Below are 17884 nucleotides of genomic sequence, written 5' to 3'. Positions count from 1 at the left end.
GCGGTAAGTATTTAGCAAATTCATATGGAGCTCTGTCTGCTTCCACAGCCCTTTGCATCTATTCAGTGGTTAAAAATTATAAATATGAAGGCAGATTTAATATGGGATTTGTTAGTGTAATGGACAAATAACATAATCTTCCTCTTAAAGTGCTTCTCCAGGGAACTGGGAAAAGTAAGGGAAACTTAAGAAAAGAACTGGTTCAGATTTGGTAGACTGATGTGATTACATTTAAAATGTTACAGAAAGAAGCCATTACTACTAAAAGCACCTTTGGCTAGTGATACTTTGTACTACTTTCTCTCCAACTGAAGAAAGTATAAAATGAATTACAAAGAAGCTATTAAATCAACACACATCAGAAAAATGGTTACAAGTGCTGATTCAGGTTCTTAGTTGATAAATTCTTTACTCAGACCTTAGGTGGGCTTACTTCTTACTTGGTGGGCTAGTACTTACTGAAACCTTTACTTGCAACTGTTTAGAGCTTTGAGTCATTATTCTGAATGTTTTCTAAAGTTAAGGGAAAAGGTATCCAAGGCTCAGATGCTCACAGCATGCCACTGCCTCTATTATTAACTCTGTGGGCACTGGCTACACTGTTACAATCCTATCAAAATAGGAGGGTACTTAGCTCTAGTGCTTTTTACTGCTTTCTGGAAATAACTGCTCTGTATCTAGGGGAAAACTCTGATACTTAAGTTCAAATTCATCTCTTAGAATTATGAAAAAAAACCACTATAAACTAATTTTTTTCTTCCACATCTATTGGTGTCTTTCATCAAGTCTTCTGAAATCTAAGCCTCTAAAAAGACTAAAATGTGGATGTCTTACCTGCAAACGTGGTCAGATGTGTACAGAGTTCCATCTTGGAGAACCTGAATCTTTTTAGAAGAAAGAAGTCAACCTTGGCTGTGAGTGCCTGGCGGGTGCAATGCTTTGCAAAAGCAGATGACCTGCTCACAACTGACCGTGCTGACCACTGTCTGGAACTAGACTGAGTCATGAAAAGGCAAATGGCTTCATCTTATAAAATGTCTGGACAAAGCACAATTTCTGAGCACATTTTACAGAAAACATGTGATCACTTGATCTTGACTAACCGTTCTGGATTAAAGACAGAGTTGGTAGCTGAGGAAATGAAGCAGAGTGGCGAGGAGCACGGGAATACAGTGCACTGGGCGGCTCTCCTGATCCTCGTGGTGATCATACCCACCATTGGTGGGAACATCCTTGTTATCCTGGCTGTTTCACTGGAGAAAAGGCTGCAGTATGCTACTAATTACTTCCTAATGTCTTTGGCGGTAGCTGATTTGCTGGTTGGATTGTTTGTGATGCCGATTGCCCTCTTGACAATCATGTTCGGTAAGTACTTCCCCTAGTTCCTGCCACTGAGTACAACCACTAAGACATGGACAATCACTGACTTTTATTTTGTTTGAAATAAAAGATGGACCTGGATTAAAAACACAGACGGGAACATTCCTTCACTTTCGATGATTTGTAGTAAATGTGAAATGACATAATTTCTTAGGAACATGTTTACTCGTCCTCTGCCATTTTATAAAATCATTAAGTTAGCAATATCTGCAGATTCTGCATTTGTTACCTAAAAATTATAGTAAGTAAAAAAGTATATTTTTCAAAATTTATTCATACTTTCCCTTTAACAAAGTGATCTATAACTAGGATAACTGTGGGACTTTAATAACAGAATCATTTAGTCAGTGAGTCCCAGTTAAAATTAGGCATTATTCAAAAAATTCCTATCCTAGCTCTTTCTAACCTGAATACTCTGAACTTTGACATGATATCTGTACATAAGTCATGCTAAAAAAAGATGTTTAGTTACAAAGGAAATGGTCTTTCTCAAAATATCTCAAGAGAAGCTTCATTTGTTTATATTTTTATGGTATCTGACCATCTGTGTTCCCAACGAACTTGTAAGTTAATAAAATAAGTGGAACAGACCCTGAGTTACTGTGATAATAAAAATATAGTTTGACTTTCAGATCTTTGTTATAATAAAAAAGACAACAATATTAAAGTAGGTATAGAGTGTGTGAGGAAACACAAATGAGTCTGTTGAGAAGCTATGATGGCTCCTGCTTCAAAGTCAGCATTGTAAGAGCACTTCATGAGTTAGTGCTTGGTTTAAACTGGTATCTCACTAATAAATAACTTGTAATTATAGTTGACCAGGCTTCTAAGAACTCCTCTGTGGAGAATAAAGATGAAAGTTACAGAAGTAAAGTGCACTAATCCAGAACCTACTAGCTTATTAAATTAAAAGCGAGGAAAAACTGCCATGCCAATAATTTTTATAAGAAACAACCCAGATATCTGATACGAAGCACTGTGTCTTCTTATGTAGTAAGACGGTAAGTTTAAACTTTATTGTAAAGCAACACTCACAGAGCTTTAAAGCAACAACAGGGATAAGCAACAACACACAAGCTTCTACTGCCTTAGTGGATTCTCTAGTCAGTGGTATTCTTTTTCTCTCCCTTCCTTTTCCTTTGGTAATTTTGTAACCTTCTGACTTGCCCAATGATACATGTTAGCCATAGAGTAAGAGATGACATTCTAAAAACAACCTGAAGCTCTAAGACACAAAGAAAGGATGATGTAGGATGAAGCAGAAAAGACCCCACAGGACTTAGATTCCAATTCTCCACTCCATGGCCCAACTATAGCTTAAAGCATAAAACCACTCTTTGATGCTTTGCTAGGCATGCAGAAAATGCTAAAATGCCTTGCTAACACAAGATTAAAAATATTGAATAAAGAACTGAATGAACTGTACAGAAGTGAACTTTAACTTGAAAACTCAGTCCCTAAACACTAAACATCTGCTTAATGCAAAATTCTGAGCTAGATATGTAAATTATTGGCTTAGGTTAAGGAATTTTAACAGAGGAAAATTCACAGTGTTCGAGTTAGCTGACAGACACTTCCCAAGGTTCCAGATAATAGACACCCCATGAACTGAGAAAAACTGCTTATATAGAAAATAATTGTTGCTTAAGATATTCTTAATAAAAAGAAAAACAAATATTTTAACATAAGATATACATACCACTTGCATACTTGTATCTTAAATTATAACCCATTTTAACAGCATTTCTTTCTTCAAATACTTAAAAACAAATAACATAAAACTTTTGCTACCGGTAATTATGTTGTGCAAAAGAGTTATTAGATTGGGGGCTAGGGGAAACAACCCCGAGCTAATATTTTCAATGCCACAGTATGAATTCATTATTTTAAGACAAATTCTGTGAGACAGTGCATGTGGATGCATGCTACCCTGGAAAGCATCAAATGAATGTTCATACATTGGAAGTTGGGTACAGTACATGGGGACCTAACTTCAAACAGTGAGATCTTTGTATAGCCTTTCCCAGATGACAGACACTACGACCTTCTAAACTAACACATTTGCATGAACTTAGGGCAATTTTTAAAAGTAGCGACACATGATTTTGTCTAATTGCATGGGAAATCTTCAGAACGTCTAAAGTTTACAAGCAAAAGTATTCTTAGATATATAATCATAAAGATTAATTATCATTACAAACAGTTTTAGCTATTACCAGGAAATTCAATGAAAGTAACTGAAAACCTTTATAACAGTTAAGTACTCAAAAAAAAAAAAAAATCAAACTTAAAAATAAGTTAAGGGTAACAAAGTGGGTCTTAACTGAGGAATATTTTATTCAAACATTTACTTGTATAATGTTGATTGCACATTGTCCGAGTTTCTGTTTTACCAAGACGGTGACACTCTTGACACTTTCTGTCATTTCTTCTTCTGAAACACTTAATGTGACCTTTATAGCTTCACTTATTTATTTTCACTGTTTTATCTTTTGTTTGTAAAATTCATGATATAATACAATGGCTTTTAACACAAATCCTAGAAATGCCTACATTAGAAATACTTGGGCAATAAAGTCTGAAACAGGAGGATTGCAAACTGGATGCTATCCTGAGAGCTGTACATGACCCAGTCTCAACAAACAAATAAACAAACCACCAGCCACTGGTGAGGTAGTCCACAGCACAGCGGGGAAAGGGGCCTGGCTGAGCTCTGAACCATGTTATCATGTTTGAAATACAAAATCAGAATTTAAAAAAAAAACTATTTAGAGCTGTCCCACAACAGCTAGTTTTCTAAACTGTGTACCTCTGAACCCTGTCTTTTAGAAAGCCTTTCCAAACAACCTTTAAAGTTCTTGAAATAAAGGAGATATTTTATGACTCAGATTTATAGATTGATGCTAATTATTTTTTCATAAACTAGAAACCTACCTAAAGGACAAGTATATCTCAAATGTAGTGAATCTATCTCACCAAAGCAAAGGACTTGTGGTTTAAAAAAAAAAAAAAATCAGATTTCTACAATTAATAAAAGAAATTAAGAAATAACATATTTTTCCTCCAAGCAAAAACATGGGCACAGCCCAATCACAACCCACATAAGTCACTAATGCCTCAGTGCAGTAACAAACAGCAGTAAGATTCAACTTTAGAAGAGACACTTGACTGTTCTCTGCCTCCCCCAGTGCAGGCTGACGTTTAAGTAGCTGCACTGCATTCCTGCTGTACTCGGACAGAGAGACACTGGTTCTACACGGGTGATCTGGCTAGTTTCTGAACATGTGTCTTCACTGATGATTTGGTTGACCAGTTACTGTAGAAAATAGTAACAACAATGACAACTGTCATTTTCTGAGTGCTTTCTCTGTTTCAAATACCTTCACACAGATTATTTTGCTGTATTTCAAACCTACAAACCTATACAGTAGCAAGCTTATCAAACCAGTAACATGATGACAGTTGGGATGTACCACAGGTTAACCAGCCTGTCTGAGATGACAGAATGCGGAGCAGCAGTGTGAACCCAGGACTGAGTCTGGAATTCAGATGCTCAGCCTTCATGACTCCTACTCTGCTTCTCAAACACATGTGTTAATCCTACCAACCCCACATTCGGCATATGGGACTAACAAGAAAGCCTATAGCATTTTGGGGGTGATGAGGCAGAACCCAGTATTGTTTTGTTCCTGAAATACTACTCTATGACATTTAACCTACAATTATTTGGGTTCCCATAAAAATGCGATTATTCCAATATTACGTTCTCTAGTTTTAGTTCAAAGACAGTAAAGGAATAAAGTTAAAAATGGGGTTTGTAGGTTGGAGTATAGCTTGCTTACTCTTGGGCTTTGGTTTGAGTTAGGATGGTCTGGTAGGTAGGTAGGTACGCTGTAGATGGAATTGTTTCTTCAGAAAAATTTTATGTGAAAGTCCAAGAAAAGCAGTTATTAATTAGTCTATATACCTGATTAACTTGTCTTACATTTTTGTAAGCTTAAATCTTTGCTGTTTCACTTTATTTCTATAAATTTTATTAATATCCAATCCAAGTCCTGCTGAAAATAGCTAGAACATACTGCATTCCAACAAATAACTAATGATAAACCAAGCCTGATGCGTCCTGTGTGCTTGCTCCATGGTGCTGCACCACAAATGATGTTCCCAGTCCCTTTCCTACTTCTCTACGTTGCTGACGTTTGTTTGGGAGACCCAGTATTGAGGTGCTGCCAAGGTGGCTTTCACTTACTGTGTGGGTCAAACAACTGCCACCGTGCCTGTAGTTCCCTTCCTGCTCTCTGCCAGCCATTTAGATTTATTATTATTATTCTTAAAGATTTATTGATTTATTTTATGTATACGAGTACACTGTCACTGTCTTTAGACACACCAGAAGAGGGCATTGGATCTCATCACAAATGGTTGCTAGGAATTGAACTCAGGACCTCTGGAAGAGCAGTCAGTGTTCTTAACCGCGGAGCCATCTCTCCAGCCCTACTTTTTTAAAAAAAAAAAAAAAACTTATGTTATGTGTGCGTATTTTGCCTACATGTATGTCTATGCACTGAGGGTGCCTGATGCTTGTAGGGGCTGGAAAAAGGTATCAGGTCCCCAGAACGATGAAAACGACAGCTGTGAGCTGCCATGTGGTTGCTGGAAATCAAACTCAGTTCCTCTGGAAGAGAAGCTGGGCTCTTAACCACAGAACCATTTCTCTAGCTCTCTTTCTTGCTTTTAATAAAAGGTTTCTATTACTTTAGTGTCATTATCTTGTTTTCATAAAAGTCTATCCATTAGTATTTGATAAGGTAGGATCTTATCCATCTCTTATCTCATATATTCTTGTTCTTAAAATTCTATATCACAGTTAAAAATATTTTTGATTAAAATGATTTCCACTAATTTTAATCTCACTTCTGCTTCAAAATTAGTGTTTAAAAATATACAAACTGTTGGAAAATGAGCTTAACAAGGCTTTCCAGGCCTAATTAAGTCAGTACTGAAAAGCTTTCCTTTTAGCCTATAATGAGGAATAGCATGGGTCAAAGAGTCAAATACCAAAGACATGTACTTTTTATATGTTTTCTCTGTGGCTTCCTGCTCACGGCTACAGGATTTATGACTAGAATTTTCCAGACCATAACTTTCAATGTAGAATACGCAATTAAGAACAGCTAAACAGGAAAATTTAAATTAGTAGCAAAGTATTTTATTTTAAAAGTTCTACAGAGACTGTGTGCACTTGATGTTAAAACACCAAAGCCAGATGAGGACAAATTTTAGGCCAGCTTGAATCTATGGTGATATCTCAAGCAAAACAACCCAACAAACTCCTAAACAACAACAACAATAACAACAACAACAACAGAATTTCAAGCTGTATTATCAGTAGTAGAAAACCTGCCTAGTATACTTCAGGCCCTGGGTTCCATCTCTAGCAACACATATGCTCTTGCATGCTTTTCATTTTTGATGCAGGGTCTTGATATGTTGCCCAGGTTAGATTTGGGTGTGGGGTTAAGTGGCCCTTCCATGTCAGTCTCCACAGTAGCTGGGACTATGGGGACTACAGAGGCTCTGGGGATTACTTCATCCTACAGCTCAGAATTTTCCTATTTCCCTCCCAGAGCCCAGGATGTGGGTTTGGCTTCCCCTTAGTTTCCATGGTGAAACTCTCCTATCAGTGATTCTTTTTATTTTTTCCACTGTTTGCCTTTAATGTTAGGTGGTTAGAAAATGCATTGTCAGTTCTGACTAGGGTCACTTTCCACTGCTGACAGAAAACTGGTTGCTCTGGCTAAGAAACTTCAAACATGTAGGTTTTTCTCTATCTACAGGACTCTCATAAGTTCCTTGTGTGTGCTTCTGTGTGGAGGTCAGAGGTTGATGTCAGGTGTCTTCCTCACTCACTTTACATCTTATTTCTGAGGAAAGGGTCTCTTTACTGAGCCCAGAGCTCAGTGATTTGACTAGGTGGGGTGGCCAGCAGACCGCAGGCACTCTTGTTTCTGTCTCCCTGGTCCTGGGAGGTTGCTCCAGCCATGAGATGACAAGTGCAGACCATCATAGCTGACTTTTTAAGTGGTTTGGGGTCTGAACTCAGGTACTCATGTTTGCATGGAAGCACTTTACCAACCAAACCTCCCCAGCTCCTAAATGTCCCTCCCTTTCTAGGAGACATTCTAAGTGTATCACATATCAGTAGACGTGGGGGTATTTGGAGTATTTTTAATGTCTAAAATAGTCTTTTCTACATAGTCTCACCATAGCTCTAAGGTCTAAACTTATTTCCATACAGATCATGTAGGGATGTGGTTCACTGCATTTTCATACGTTGCCTGGATGCAGTATCGGACAGTACCCAAGAGCCTGCTTTCTCCGTCAGTGCCCCGGGTGATGTCTTTCCCATTCTCTAAGTATGATCAGGGTACACAGTATTCTATTGGATGTTTTCGTTTAAGATTTCAATTTTGATAAACACCCTCCTCCATAGACTTATTCAAAGACTTAATTGACTCATTTGACATCTCAGGGGTCATTTTAAGAGGTTTAAAAATATGTACTGGATTAAGAAAAGATTAAACTAAAAGATAGCATTCTATAAGCAAATTTTTTTTTCTTTCAGAGGCAATATGGCCCCTCCCACCGGCCCTGTGTCCTGCCTGGTTATTCCTTGATGTTCTCTTTTCAACTGCCTCCATCATGCATCTCTGTGCCATTTCCCTGGATCGCTATATAGCTATCAAAAAGCCAATTCAAGCCAGTCAGTGCAACTCCCGGGCTACTGCATTCGTCAAGATTACAGTGGTATGGTTAATTTCAATAGGTATGTGGGGAATGCCCAAAGGATGGGTAGAGTGTCTAGCCTCTAGTTCCATGTGGTCTGGTACCTAGGAAAACTCAGAGGTCGAAGCAATCCACTGATATCCAGGTACTTGTACATCGTATTCACTGTGCATCTTCTGACCCATGCCATCAGTAAAACCTAAGTTAGCAGTAAGTCCATGTCTTTAGAATAAACCAGTGTTTACTGAGTCACCATCCCACTTTAATTTTGATATTCAGGAAGTTTAAGCCCTAAGGTGTTGATATTTGTCAACAAATAGTTAAAGTCTAACTAACATGAGGAATCTAGCCCACAAAGCAAAGCAGCAAAAAATGAGGAGGAAAAAGCCAAACTTGCCAAAATATATGCAGGTACCAAAGACCATAAATGCACCCAGTAAGTTTGAGTTTCCTTATGTGCAGATTAAAGGCAGTTAAATATCTATTTTAGTGTCTTAACAGTCAATAGATGTTAAGCCAATGATTTCTAGGAAGAAATTAATTTCCTTTAATTTGCTCTGTTTCTGAGCTCATTGTTTTTTTTCTTCTTTAAAAGATTAGCATGTATACTGTGTACGGTGCTTTGCCTGCACATATGTATGTGTACCTGTGTGTGCCTCATGTCTGATGAAGGCAGATGAGGGCACTGGAGTTCCAGTGGCTGTGAGCTACTTTTCCAGTCTGTTGTCATCATTAACACTCAAAGCTCTCTTGAGCTAGTACCAGAAAAAGAAGCTCACAGACTTGTAACACATGAACTGACTGGGGATTTACTACTTCCTGGTAGAAAGAACATTTTCTTTGAAGAAAAAAATAATTAAGAGTCCTAAAGTACTAAAAGAGGAGAGAGAGAAAAAAAACTATTGCTCACTTCTCTCAGTATAAGAATATGCTCAATAAAGCAAGAAAGATACTGAAACTATCCTCACACTGCTCAAACACTGAGAGACCAAACATTTTTGAAAAGCCTGGGAGTAAAATCAAGGCATGCTACTACCCTGGCATAGGAAGAAGAAGACTCAAGGATCTGTTCAGGATACAAAGATTTTTATGTCCAACAGTAGATGACCAGAATGAGAAACAACAACAGAATAAATAACAAGGTAGGTCAAGGCTCAGCAGACTTTCTATAAAGAGCAGGAATATGGTGACAGTTTGTCAGATAGAACTTATCTAAATAGAGACTGGATAACATGACTTTATAAATATCAATTTTTTACTAGGTATCTATAATGTACAAGTCTCTAAGAATGTATGGACAAAAGCCAGCTGGTAGCAGCACACATCTTTAATCCCAGCACTTGGGAGGCAGAGGCAGGTGAATCTCCGAGTCTGAGTCTAGCTTGGTCGACGGAGTGAGTTCCAGGGTAGCTAGGGCTACACAGAGAAACCCTGTCTCGAAAAAACAAAACAAAACAAAAAAAGAATAGAAAAGATTACATGGGGAAAAAGGGGAAAGTGCTGACAAGAAGGCCCAGCCATTGTGTCCTGCTAAGTAGACATCTGAGGCGGCAGGCTGCACAGACTTACTGTGCTGTGGGATAGAAGAAAGGTGAGCAGCATCACACCGGCTTAAGCAGCAACTTTTAAAGAAAGAGCATTTTGTTTTCTCTAAAAAGTTAGGATTACAACACACTCATAATGCCAAAAATGAAAGTCTTAGGTGAGACTGTACAAACTCAAAGATAATAGATAGAGATACCGTCTGAAAATTAAGACACAGATTCTCCAAATTCTCTGTAAATTAACTTCTCTGGATATTAACCTTATCTAATTCTTTTCCAATATGGAAAATAGCAGGTTTGCTCAGTTAGATTCCATTGTCAAAGGTCTGTTGATAAGTCCCGAACAGATCTGAAGGCGATGAAGGAATGAAGGGGTCGGGTATCACAAAGCACTCATTAGCATAAAGTTACTATGATAAATTCTCAAAAGAACTAATCTAAGAACAGGTCATGAAACAACTTCTCTTGGTCTTCCTTAGGCATTGCCATCCCAGTCCCTATTAGAGGGATAGAGACTGATGTGACTAATGCACACAACATCACCTGTGAGCTGACAAAGGACCGCTTTGGCAGCTTCATGCTCTTTGGGTCGCTGGCTGCTTTCTTTGCACCTCTCACCATCATGATAGTCACCTACTTTCTCACCATTCACGCTTTACAGAAGAAAGCTTACTTGGTCAAAAACAGGCCGCCTCAACACCTAACACGGTGGACTGTGTCCACAGTTTTCCTAAGGGAAGACTCATCCTTTTCATCACCAGAAAAGGTGGCGATGCTGGATGGATCTCACAAGGATACAATTCTACCTAACTCAACCGATGAGACGCTTATGCGAAGAATGTCCTCAGTTGGAAAAAAATCAGCCCAAACCATTTCTAATGAACAGAGAGCCTCAAAGGTCCTTGGAATTGTGTTTTTCCTCTTTCTGCTTATGTGGTGCCCCTTTTTTATTACAAACATAACTTTAGCTCTGTGTGATTCCTGCAACCAGAGTACTCTTAAAACGCTCCTGGAGATATTTGTGTGGGTAGGCTATGTTTCCTCCGGGGTGAATCCTTTGATCTATACACTCTTCAATAAGACATTTCGGGAAGCATTTGGCAGGTACATCACCTGCAATTACCGGGCCATAAAGTCAGTAAAAGCGCTTAGAAAGTGTTCCAGTACACTCTATTTTGGAAATTCAATGGCAGAAGACTCTAAATTTTTCACAAAACATACAATTTGGAACGGAATCAACCCTGCCATGTACCAGAGCCCAATGAGGCTCCGAAGTTCAACCCTTCAGTCCTCGTCCATTGTGCTCCTGGATACACTTCTCACCGACAGAGACGCAGACAAAGCAGAAGAGCAAGTCAGCTATGTCTAGTGGGACGGGCAGTCCTCATCTGACTAAGGAAAAGGCAGAGTGAAAACCCCTCTCCCAAGAGCAACACTGAAGCACTGAGGTTGTCTAGTTTACTTATCTAAACAAACTCAAAGCTCGGGTAAAGTAGTTTTGTATGGCCTCAAACAAAAGCAATCCCTACTCCGCTTTTTAAATGGAATAAAATAAGTTGATAAATTTCAGTCTTTTAAAAAAAAATGTCAAAAAATTTAAGTTCTTAATTGTGTATAAAGTTGTGCTAAGAAAGAAATAAAGTGAAACAAACAAAAAAAAAAAAAGTTCTCTCTCTGTTTTTAAAAGCACAAGGCACAAACAACAATCACAGGACCAAGAAGCAAAAGCAAAGACTACAACCAGGACCATAGGCTAGGGAATGCTCACCATGCAACAATGAGGACCTGGTGTGGTCCCCTGCACCCACATAAAGAGTTGGATGTAGTGCTGCTGAGGAGGCAGAGACAGGAGGATCCCTGAGCTTGCTGGTCAGCTCATCTCGCTGATCCAGTGAGCTCCAGATTCAGTGAGACACACCCACAATGCAAAACTCAGAAAAACCTGTTGCGTACTGAATACCCATGTAAAATCTTAAAACCAAATCAAATAACAAAAATCCTGTTGATCATATTTGTCTGTAAGTAAAGAATGACTTTAATGGTGATATAATTTTCCTCAGTCAGGAAGCTAAGTGGACAGAAGGAAAGGGGAGGACAGCAGTAGATTCAGGCACTGTAACAGCTTTCAGGCACAACTGTTACAGGCATTTGATGAGCAGAGGCAGGTCCACTAGAAGAAGCAGAGGAGAAAGCAAATGAGATTGTTCTTGGAACTTGAACTGAGTTACGTTCCTTAAAGCCATGAATCAACATGCTGAAATGGGAACTATGCAACCTCAACCCAGAGACCTAGACAGTATGAGGTCTCATAAACCCAGGTTACCTCTGCCTGTATGTACCCAATGACATGGTTGAACTTCTGGAACAAAATTTTTCATTTATTGTTTTTTATTTCATCTTGCACTGATACGGGCAGAAATGAGTCCAACCTATACTGAACAGCTGACTAAATTTAGAAATACTTAGTTTAACCTCACCTCAGTCTTTGCACCTACATTTTGTGCAATTCTTTCTTTCTTTCTTTCTTTTTAATATGAACACTTTACGAATCTGCGTGTCATCCTTGCCCAGGGGCCATTTTTAGTATATGTATCGTTCCAATTTTAGTATATGTGATGCTGAAGCAGGCACTTTGTGCAATTCTTAACAGGGATCAGTAAATGGTAGTCAGTCTATTGACTGTAGATGTATCTGTTCCATGCTAGTCACACAAATGGTAAGTAAACAAACTGAGGCTGGAGGAAGTGGCAATAAAGACAAGCCCATGCCTTAGCTTTGCCATTTCAAGTTGACCTGGACTCATACTTCGTCCTCCTGCCCTGTCACTAAGCCTTTCCAGGTAACTAAGTTTAGGATGATTATCGTATGAAATGTACAAGCTATGGAAAATCTTGGTATAAGTGAGACAGACACATATTCCTCTAGTAGCAGAATCTTTTCCTAAAACATAGATGTAATACACAGACCCCAACATATTACATATATGCATTGGCTCTGTATCATCTGCCATCCAAAGTATATCTCATCTAATTCATTTATCATTAAGGTATTAGGAGGCATTTTCCCCTAGTGGTGTCAATACTTTCAACAGCATAAGATGTGTTAATTTAGTTAAAAAAAAAAAAAAAAAAATATATATATATATATATATATACATTATCCCATCCCTAAAAAAAAGTAAAACAAACAAAAGCCAGACACAGAAAAAAATTATTCTTCTTTGGTTTGAGGTTGTAATCTGATGAATCTGTCATATGTTAAGATTTATATTCTTGTCAGAGCAAATGAATTTTTCTCCCTTTCTGATGCTATAGATCAAACCCAGAGCCTAATGAATGAATGCCAAAACAGGTGTCCTATAACTGAGCCTCTCCCCATCCCTAAGGAGACTCGTAAGAAATCACACTGATAATATTCAAAGCTCTACACTGTACTTTATGCACCAGGAAACACATAGTTGTTTCATAAGCTCTAAATATATAGTTAGCAGTAATACTACCAAAGCGCTACCCAACCTGCTCAATACTATTCACAGATTTCTATTGCCACTCAAATATATGCACACCTACAAAAATAATGGAGTCTATAAACTAGCTTCACTATTACTTAAAAAGAATCCTCAACCTTGCCTACAGCTAATGAGATCATTCTCACATTCCCAGACTAGTCTATGATTGAAATATAACATAAATATCAACTATTTATGAAAAGGGACAAAATAGTTTCAAAATGTTACCACTATTTATTAGAGTATTTAACTGTAATTTCTATCTTATGAATACTTTAAAGAAATCTACAATCTGATGGGGCCAGAAAGATTACTCCATGACTAGGAGCTCTTACAAGTGTGACTGCCAGCACTCACATGGTGGCTCACAACTTTACTCCAGCTCCAAGGTGATAACAAAGTGGTGTGCAGATACACATGCAGGCAAAACACCATGCACATTAAAAGAAAAAAAAAGGGACATCTCAATACCTGTAGCCATGGTTAGCCTTAAACTTATGATCTTCCTGAGGCCAGGATTACAGGCATATACTGCCAAGATGCCTGTCAACTCTTTTAAACCTGTGTTTTGTTTGTGGTTTTGTCTTCTAAAAGCGCTGGGGAATCAAACTCAGGGTCTTGCAGATGGTAGAAAGTTGCTCTACATTGAGCTACATCTCGTCCTATTGGTATTACTAATCATAACCATTATAAAGAAAATTGACAGCCTACAGATCTGGAGAAAGAATAAAAATAGTACAACTGTATGATCTAGCCTTTGAATAAAGAGAATAATTCAGATGAGAATTTTACACAAAAATAATTTCACTTAAGAAAAAAAACGAATAAATATTTTTGGTATTTATGTCCAATAAGCAGTATCTAAGATGTTTTTAAGAATCAAGAAAGAATAAACTCTTTAGACATGGTATAAGCTAAATGACTGCAAGGTCCTCTAAGAGTGCTTGCTGGAGATCAGAGTGGCAGTGCACGCCTGTAATTCTAGAGCTTGGAAGCCGGAGGCAGATGGCCATGAGTCTAAAGCCATCTTGGGCTATAAAACCATGAGTTAAAGGCCAGCCTGGAGCAAGGACCTGTCTCAAAAACCAAAATGGGAGTCTAGTAAAAAACATGGAAAAGTCAAAATGGAGGATTCTGGAAGGATGGCTCAGCAAGTTAGAGCATTTGGTGCTTTGCAGAAGACTCAGGTTCCTTCCTTTTCCAGTGACTACAACAGTAGCTCACAACTGCCTGTAACTGCCGTTCCAGGGGATCTGATGCCTGTTTCTAGCCTCTGTCGGCACAGCATACATTATGATGCACATACGTATGTGTACACAAAAACATATACACGTAAAAATTAAAAAAGAAACAAAAACAAATAGGTCACATACTTGAAAGCAAATGTTATGAGAAAACATGTAAGAATCTAGATAACATATACGTCTTAAGTGTTATGGGCAACAAGTTTAGGAATAACCATATTTTGTTAGAGCCCCTTCAAGGAAAACAGAGCTCTGACAGAACTACATAGAGAAAGCTAGTATCATCAGATTGTCTGGCTCAGCATTTAGCTCCACAGCAATGGAAACTTTGCTAACTGTTGTGAAATTTGATAACCTTAATTTCAATATATATGTAATATGGGCCAGTAACATGGCTCAGTAGGTAAAAGTACTTTAATGCCAAGCCTGACAACTTGAGTTTGAACTCTGAGAACCTACATGGTGTAAAGAGAACTGACTCCCACAAGTTTTTCTCTCATGACCACATGTGCGCTGTGGTATATATATGTCCACAGATAGACATATACACAAATAAGTAAATGTAACAAAACAGTTAAAAGGAATACTTACTGATTTCTAAGCTCCTTTCATCTTTAAAAATAATAAATGGAGAAAATATATTAAAGTAAAACTTAAAGAACTTGTTTAACTCTAGTCACTTAAAGTACTTGACCACATTTAACTTTCTTTATCTATAAAGAAGTTTTAGGAAAGATAGTCTCTCAATACTTCCTAGCCCTTACTTCTTCAAGAACGGATTTTGGAAAACTCAAAGGTCCCTCAGCGGAACAATTGCCACATGCAGGGTATATATATACACCGTCAGCTACTTAGGAGAATCACTTGAGCCCAAGTTCAGGACCAGCCTGGCTGACACTGAGGCAAGCACAGAACTCAACTGACTCACTAGCACCATCTGAAGATCAAGGTATGAAAAGAGTGTAACAAAAGATGGCTCACAGGTGACATCTGCTGCTGAAACTGGGGATTTAGCATGAATGACCCACGGAAATCCAGAGGCAAAAAATTAAAACAACCAGAAGGAAAACTGGACAGAAAAAAACATATCTTACTTCTCAACCCACAATGTCGTTCAGACACACAGAACCTACTGACCTCGCCCTGAACTTGGACATGGTCAAGTATTTTAGTTTCTATTTAAGAATCTGAAGACAAGCAGAATCTGCAGTTAAAAATTACCTGAACAAAATGAAGCCAAGTGACTCTACTGCTGCTCTCCTGACATCATCGTTGACATCACTTACCTACAGGGGAAAAAGGTGATTATAACACACATTCCATTAACAAGCTGATACAAACTCCCCATCACTTAAATATAAATTAGGCCTTAACAGTATTTCTTCATTAAGTCTTTCTCCTTACTATGCATACCAAAATATATTATATACCTTAAGTATATACAGTAAATAAATTTAGGAAATAATGACACATGTAGGTTTTAAAAAGTCTTTCCTGGCACACCATAAATCTCAGCACTAGGAAAGCAGAGGGAGGAGCATCTCTGTGAGCTTGAGATAAATAACATTTACATATGAAGTTCAAGACTAGCCAGGGTTACATAGAGAGATCTTGTCTCAGAAAATAAAAATAAAAAACAAAAACAACAAAACCTTCCTTCCCTTAACTTTAAAAAAAATCTTAGAATTTATTCCACTTTGGAGCTTCTTAGACGCCTTTCTAGCATGGTGCAGTTTAAGGTTCAGAGTTACTTCTGAAGCTATAATTCTGCTGCATTACAGCTTTGTGAGTCATGAGAAACACCCAAGCATTTCTTTAATGTTGTTCTATACAATATGCTCTAAATGAAGCCAGATACAATGTTTGCAATATAACTCATACTATGTTGACTGTGGTGGTTTGAGTGAAAATGGTCCCCACAGGCTTGTTAGCAGTGGCACTACTGGAAGTGTGACCTTGTCAGAGGAAGTGTGTCACTGGAGATGGGCTTTGGGGTTTGAGAAGCCCAGGCGGGCCCAGTGTCACTCTTCTTGATGTTGCCTGCAGAAGAGGACTCTCAGCTACCTCTACAGCACCGTGTCTGCCTGCATGCTGCCATGCTTCCTGCTATGATGATGATGATGGGCGGAACCTCAAACTGTAAGCCAGCCCCAAGTAAGTTTCCTTTGTAAGAGTCGCTGTTGTCATGATGTCTATTTATAGCAATAAAACCCTAACTAAGACACTGATCAAGCACAAATTCTAATCAATAATTCGAGACAAGAGTGTCTCTTGAAAAAAGAGGTAAGTATTAATTTTAAATTTTAACCCTTTCTGTACTGGAAGTAATGTCATTTTTCCTTTTCCCATTGTCTAGATGATAGAAATCCACTAAGTTATATGTGGAATGAATATTATTTAAACTGGCAACATTATTCTCAATAAACTGCAAGATTGAGAAGACTGAAAAAGCCTGCTGGAAAGCCATGGGTATCAGATTTTTCTGTGCAGAAGATCTCTTGAAATCGATCATGTTCCTATTAGAGGTACTAAAGTTAATTTCACTGGCTAGAAAAAGTGGTTTCTTGATGATCTTTAGATTTGCCTATCTTAGGATAACCAAATATTCTCACCTGATCTTGTATCTTACAAATGAGAATGCCCCTTGGGATAGTTTTAAAAACTACACTTGATTAGTTTTGAAGACTATGTATGCATGTTGACATAGTACTGTTCTATTCTATTTCATTCTAAAAACCGACTGCTGAATTATGAACTACTGTGTCCAGTGACTGAGAATCTGAACTTGAAACCATTGACGATGGTCATATATACAGTGTACCTAACCTACACCTTCTGCAGTGGTTTAATAAATATGCCCCCACAGACTCATGTGTTTGAATGCCTGGCCCATAGGGAGTGGCACTCTCAGGAGGTGTGGCCTTGTTGGAAGAAGTGTGCCACTGTAGGAGGTGGGCGTGGGGTTCTGTAATGCTCAAGCTATGTCAGTGTGGTCGTATCTCCTTGCTGCCTGCAGATCAAGACGCAGAACTTTAACTCTGAGCTCTTTAGCACCATGGTGGCCTCTATGCTGCCAAGCTTCCTACCATATAATGACTATGACTAAACCTCTGAAACTGTAAGTGAGCTCCAATTAAATGTTGTCCTTTATAAGAGTCACCTTGGTCATGGTGTCTATTCACAGCAATAAAACCTTAAGACACCTTTGCTGTCCACCTGCAAACTTTCCCCCTGAAAACAGAGTACTTACAGCAACATGCAGCAGGCGTCGAATAGCTTTATTGTTACCAGATCCACAATAAGCCATGGCTACAGTATACATTCCAGATCTTCTAAGAATCGGGTCCTAAGAAAAAATAATTGCCATTATTCCTCAAGAGTGACTGTGCTGGGCACTGTGAAGCAAGCCTCTGGTCCTACTC

The 17884-nt window shown here is 38.4% G+C and overlaps 2 protein-coding genes across 2 annotated transcripts in view; one reads left to right on the top strand and one right to left on the bottom strand.

Annotated features, from left to right (window-relative positions):
- Window positions 1-17884, bottom strand: part of PSMD1 (proteasome 26S subunit, non-ATPase 1) — a 70285-nt gene that overhangs the window by 28152 nt on the left and 24249 nt on the right. Inside the window, exons 15-16 of the mRNA XM_080933389.1 lie at window positions 17713-17808; window positions 15684-15748 (exon numbers count right to left, since the gene is read on the bottom strand). Coding sequence (XP_080789515.1) covers window positions 15684-15748; window positions 17713-17808 — 161 coding nt within the window. The remainder of the gene's footprint in view (window positions 1-15683; window positions 15749-17712; window positions 17809-17884) is intronic.
- HTR2B (5-hydroxytryptamine receptor 2B) lies at window positions 1017-11079 on the top strand (the record flags this gene model as incomplete). The annotated part of the gene is made up of 3 exons (XM_080933221.1): window positions 1017-1365; window positions 8006-8206; window positions 10190-11079. 3 exons carry the CDS (start codon window positions 1017-1019, stop codon window positions 11077-11079), a joined length of 1440 nt encoding a protein of 479 aa, XP_080789347.1.

Source organism: Micromys minutus (assembly GCF_963924665.1).
Source record: "Micromys minutus genome assembly, chromosome: 19".
Taxonomy (NCBI): domain Eukaryota; kingdom Metazoa; phylum Chordata; class Mammalia; order Rodentia; family Muridae; genus Micromys; species Micromys minutus.
The sequence above is the reverse complement of the archived record's forward strand: the minus strand, read 5'-3'. Positions and strand labels throughout refer to the sequence as shown.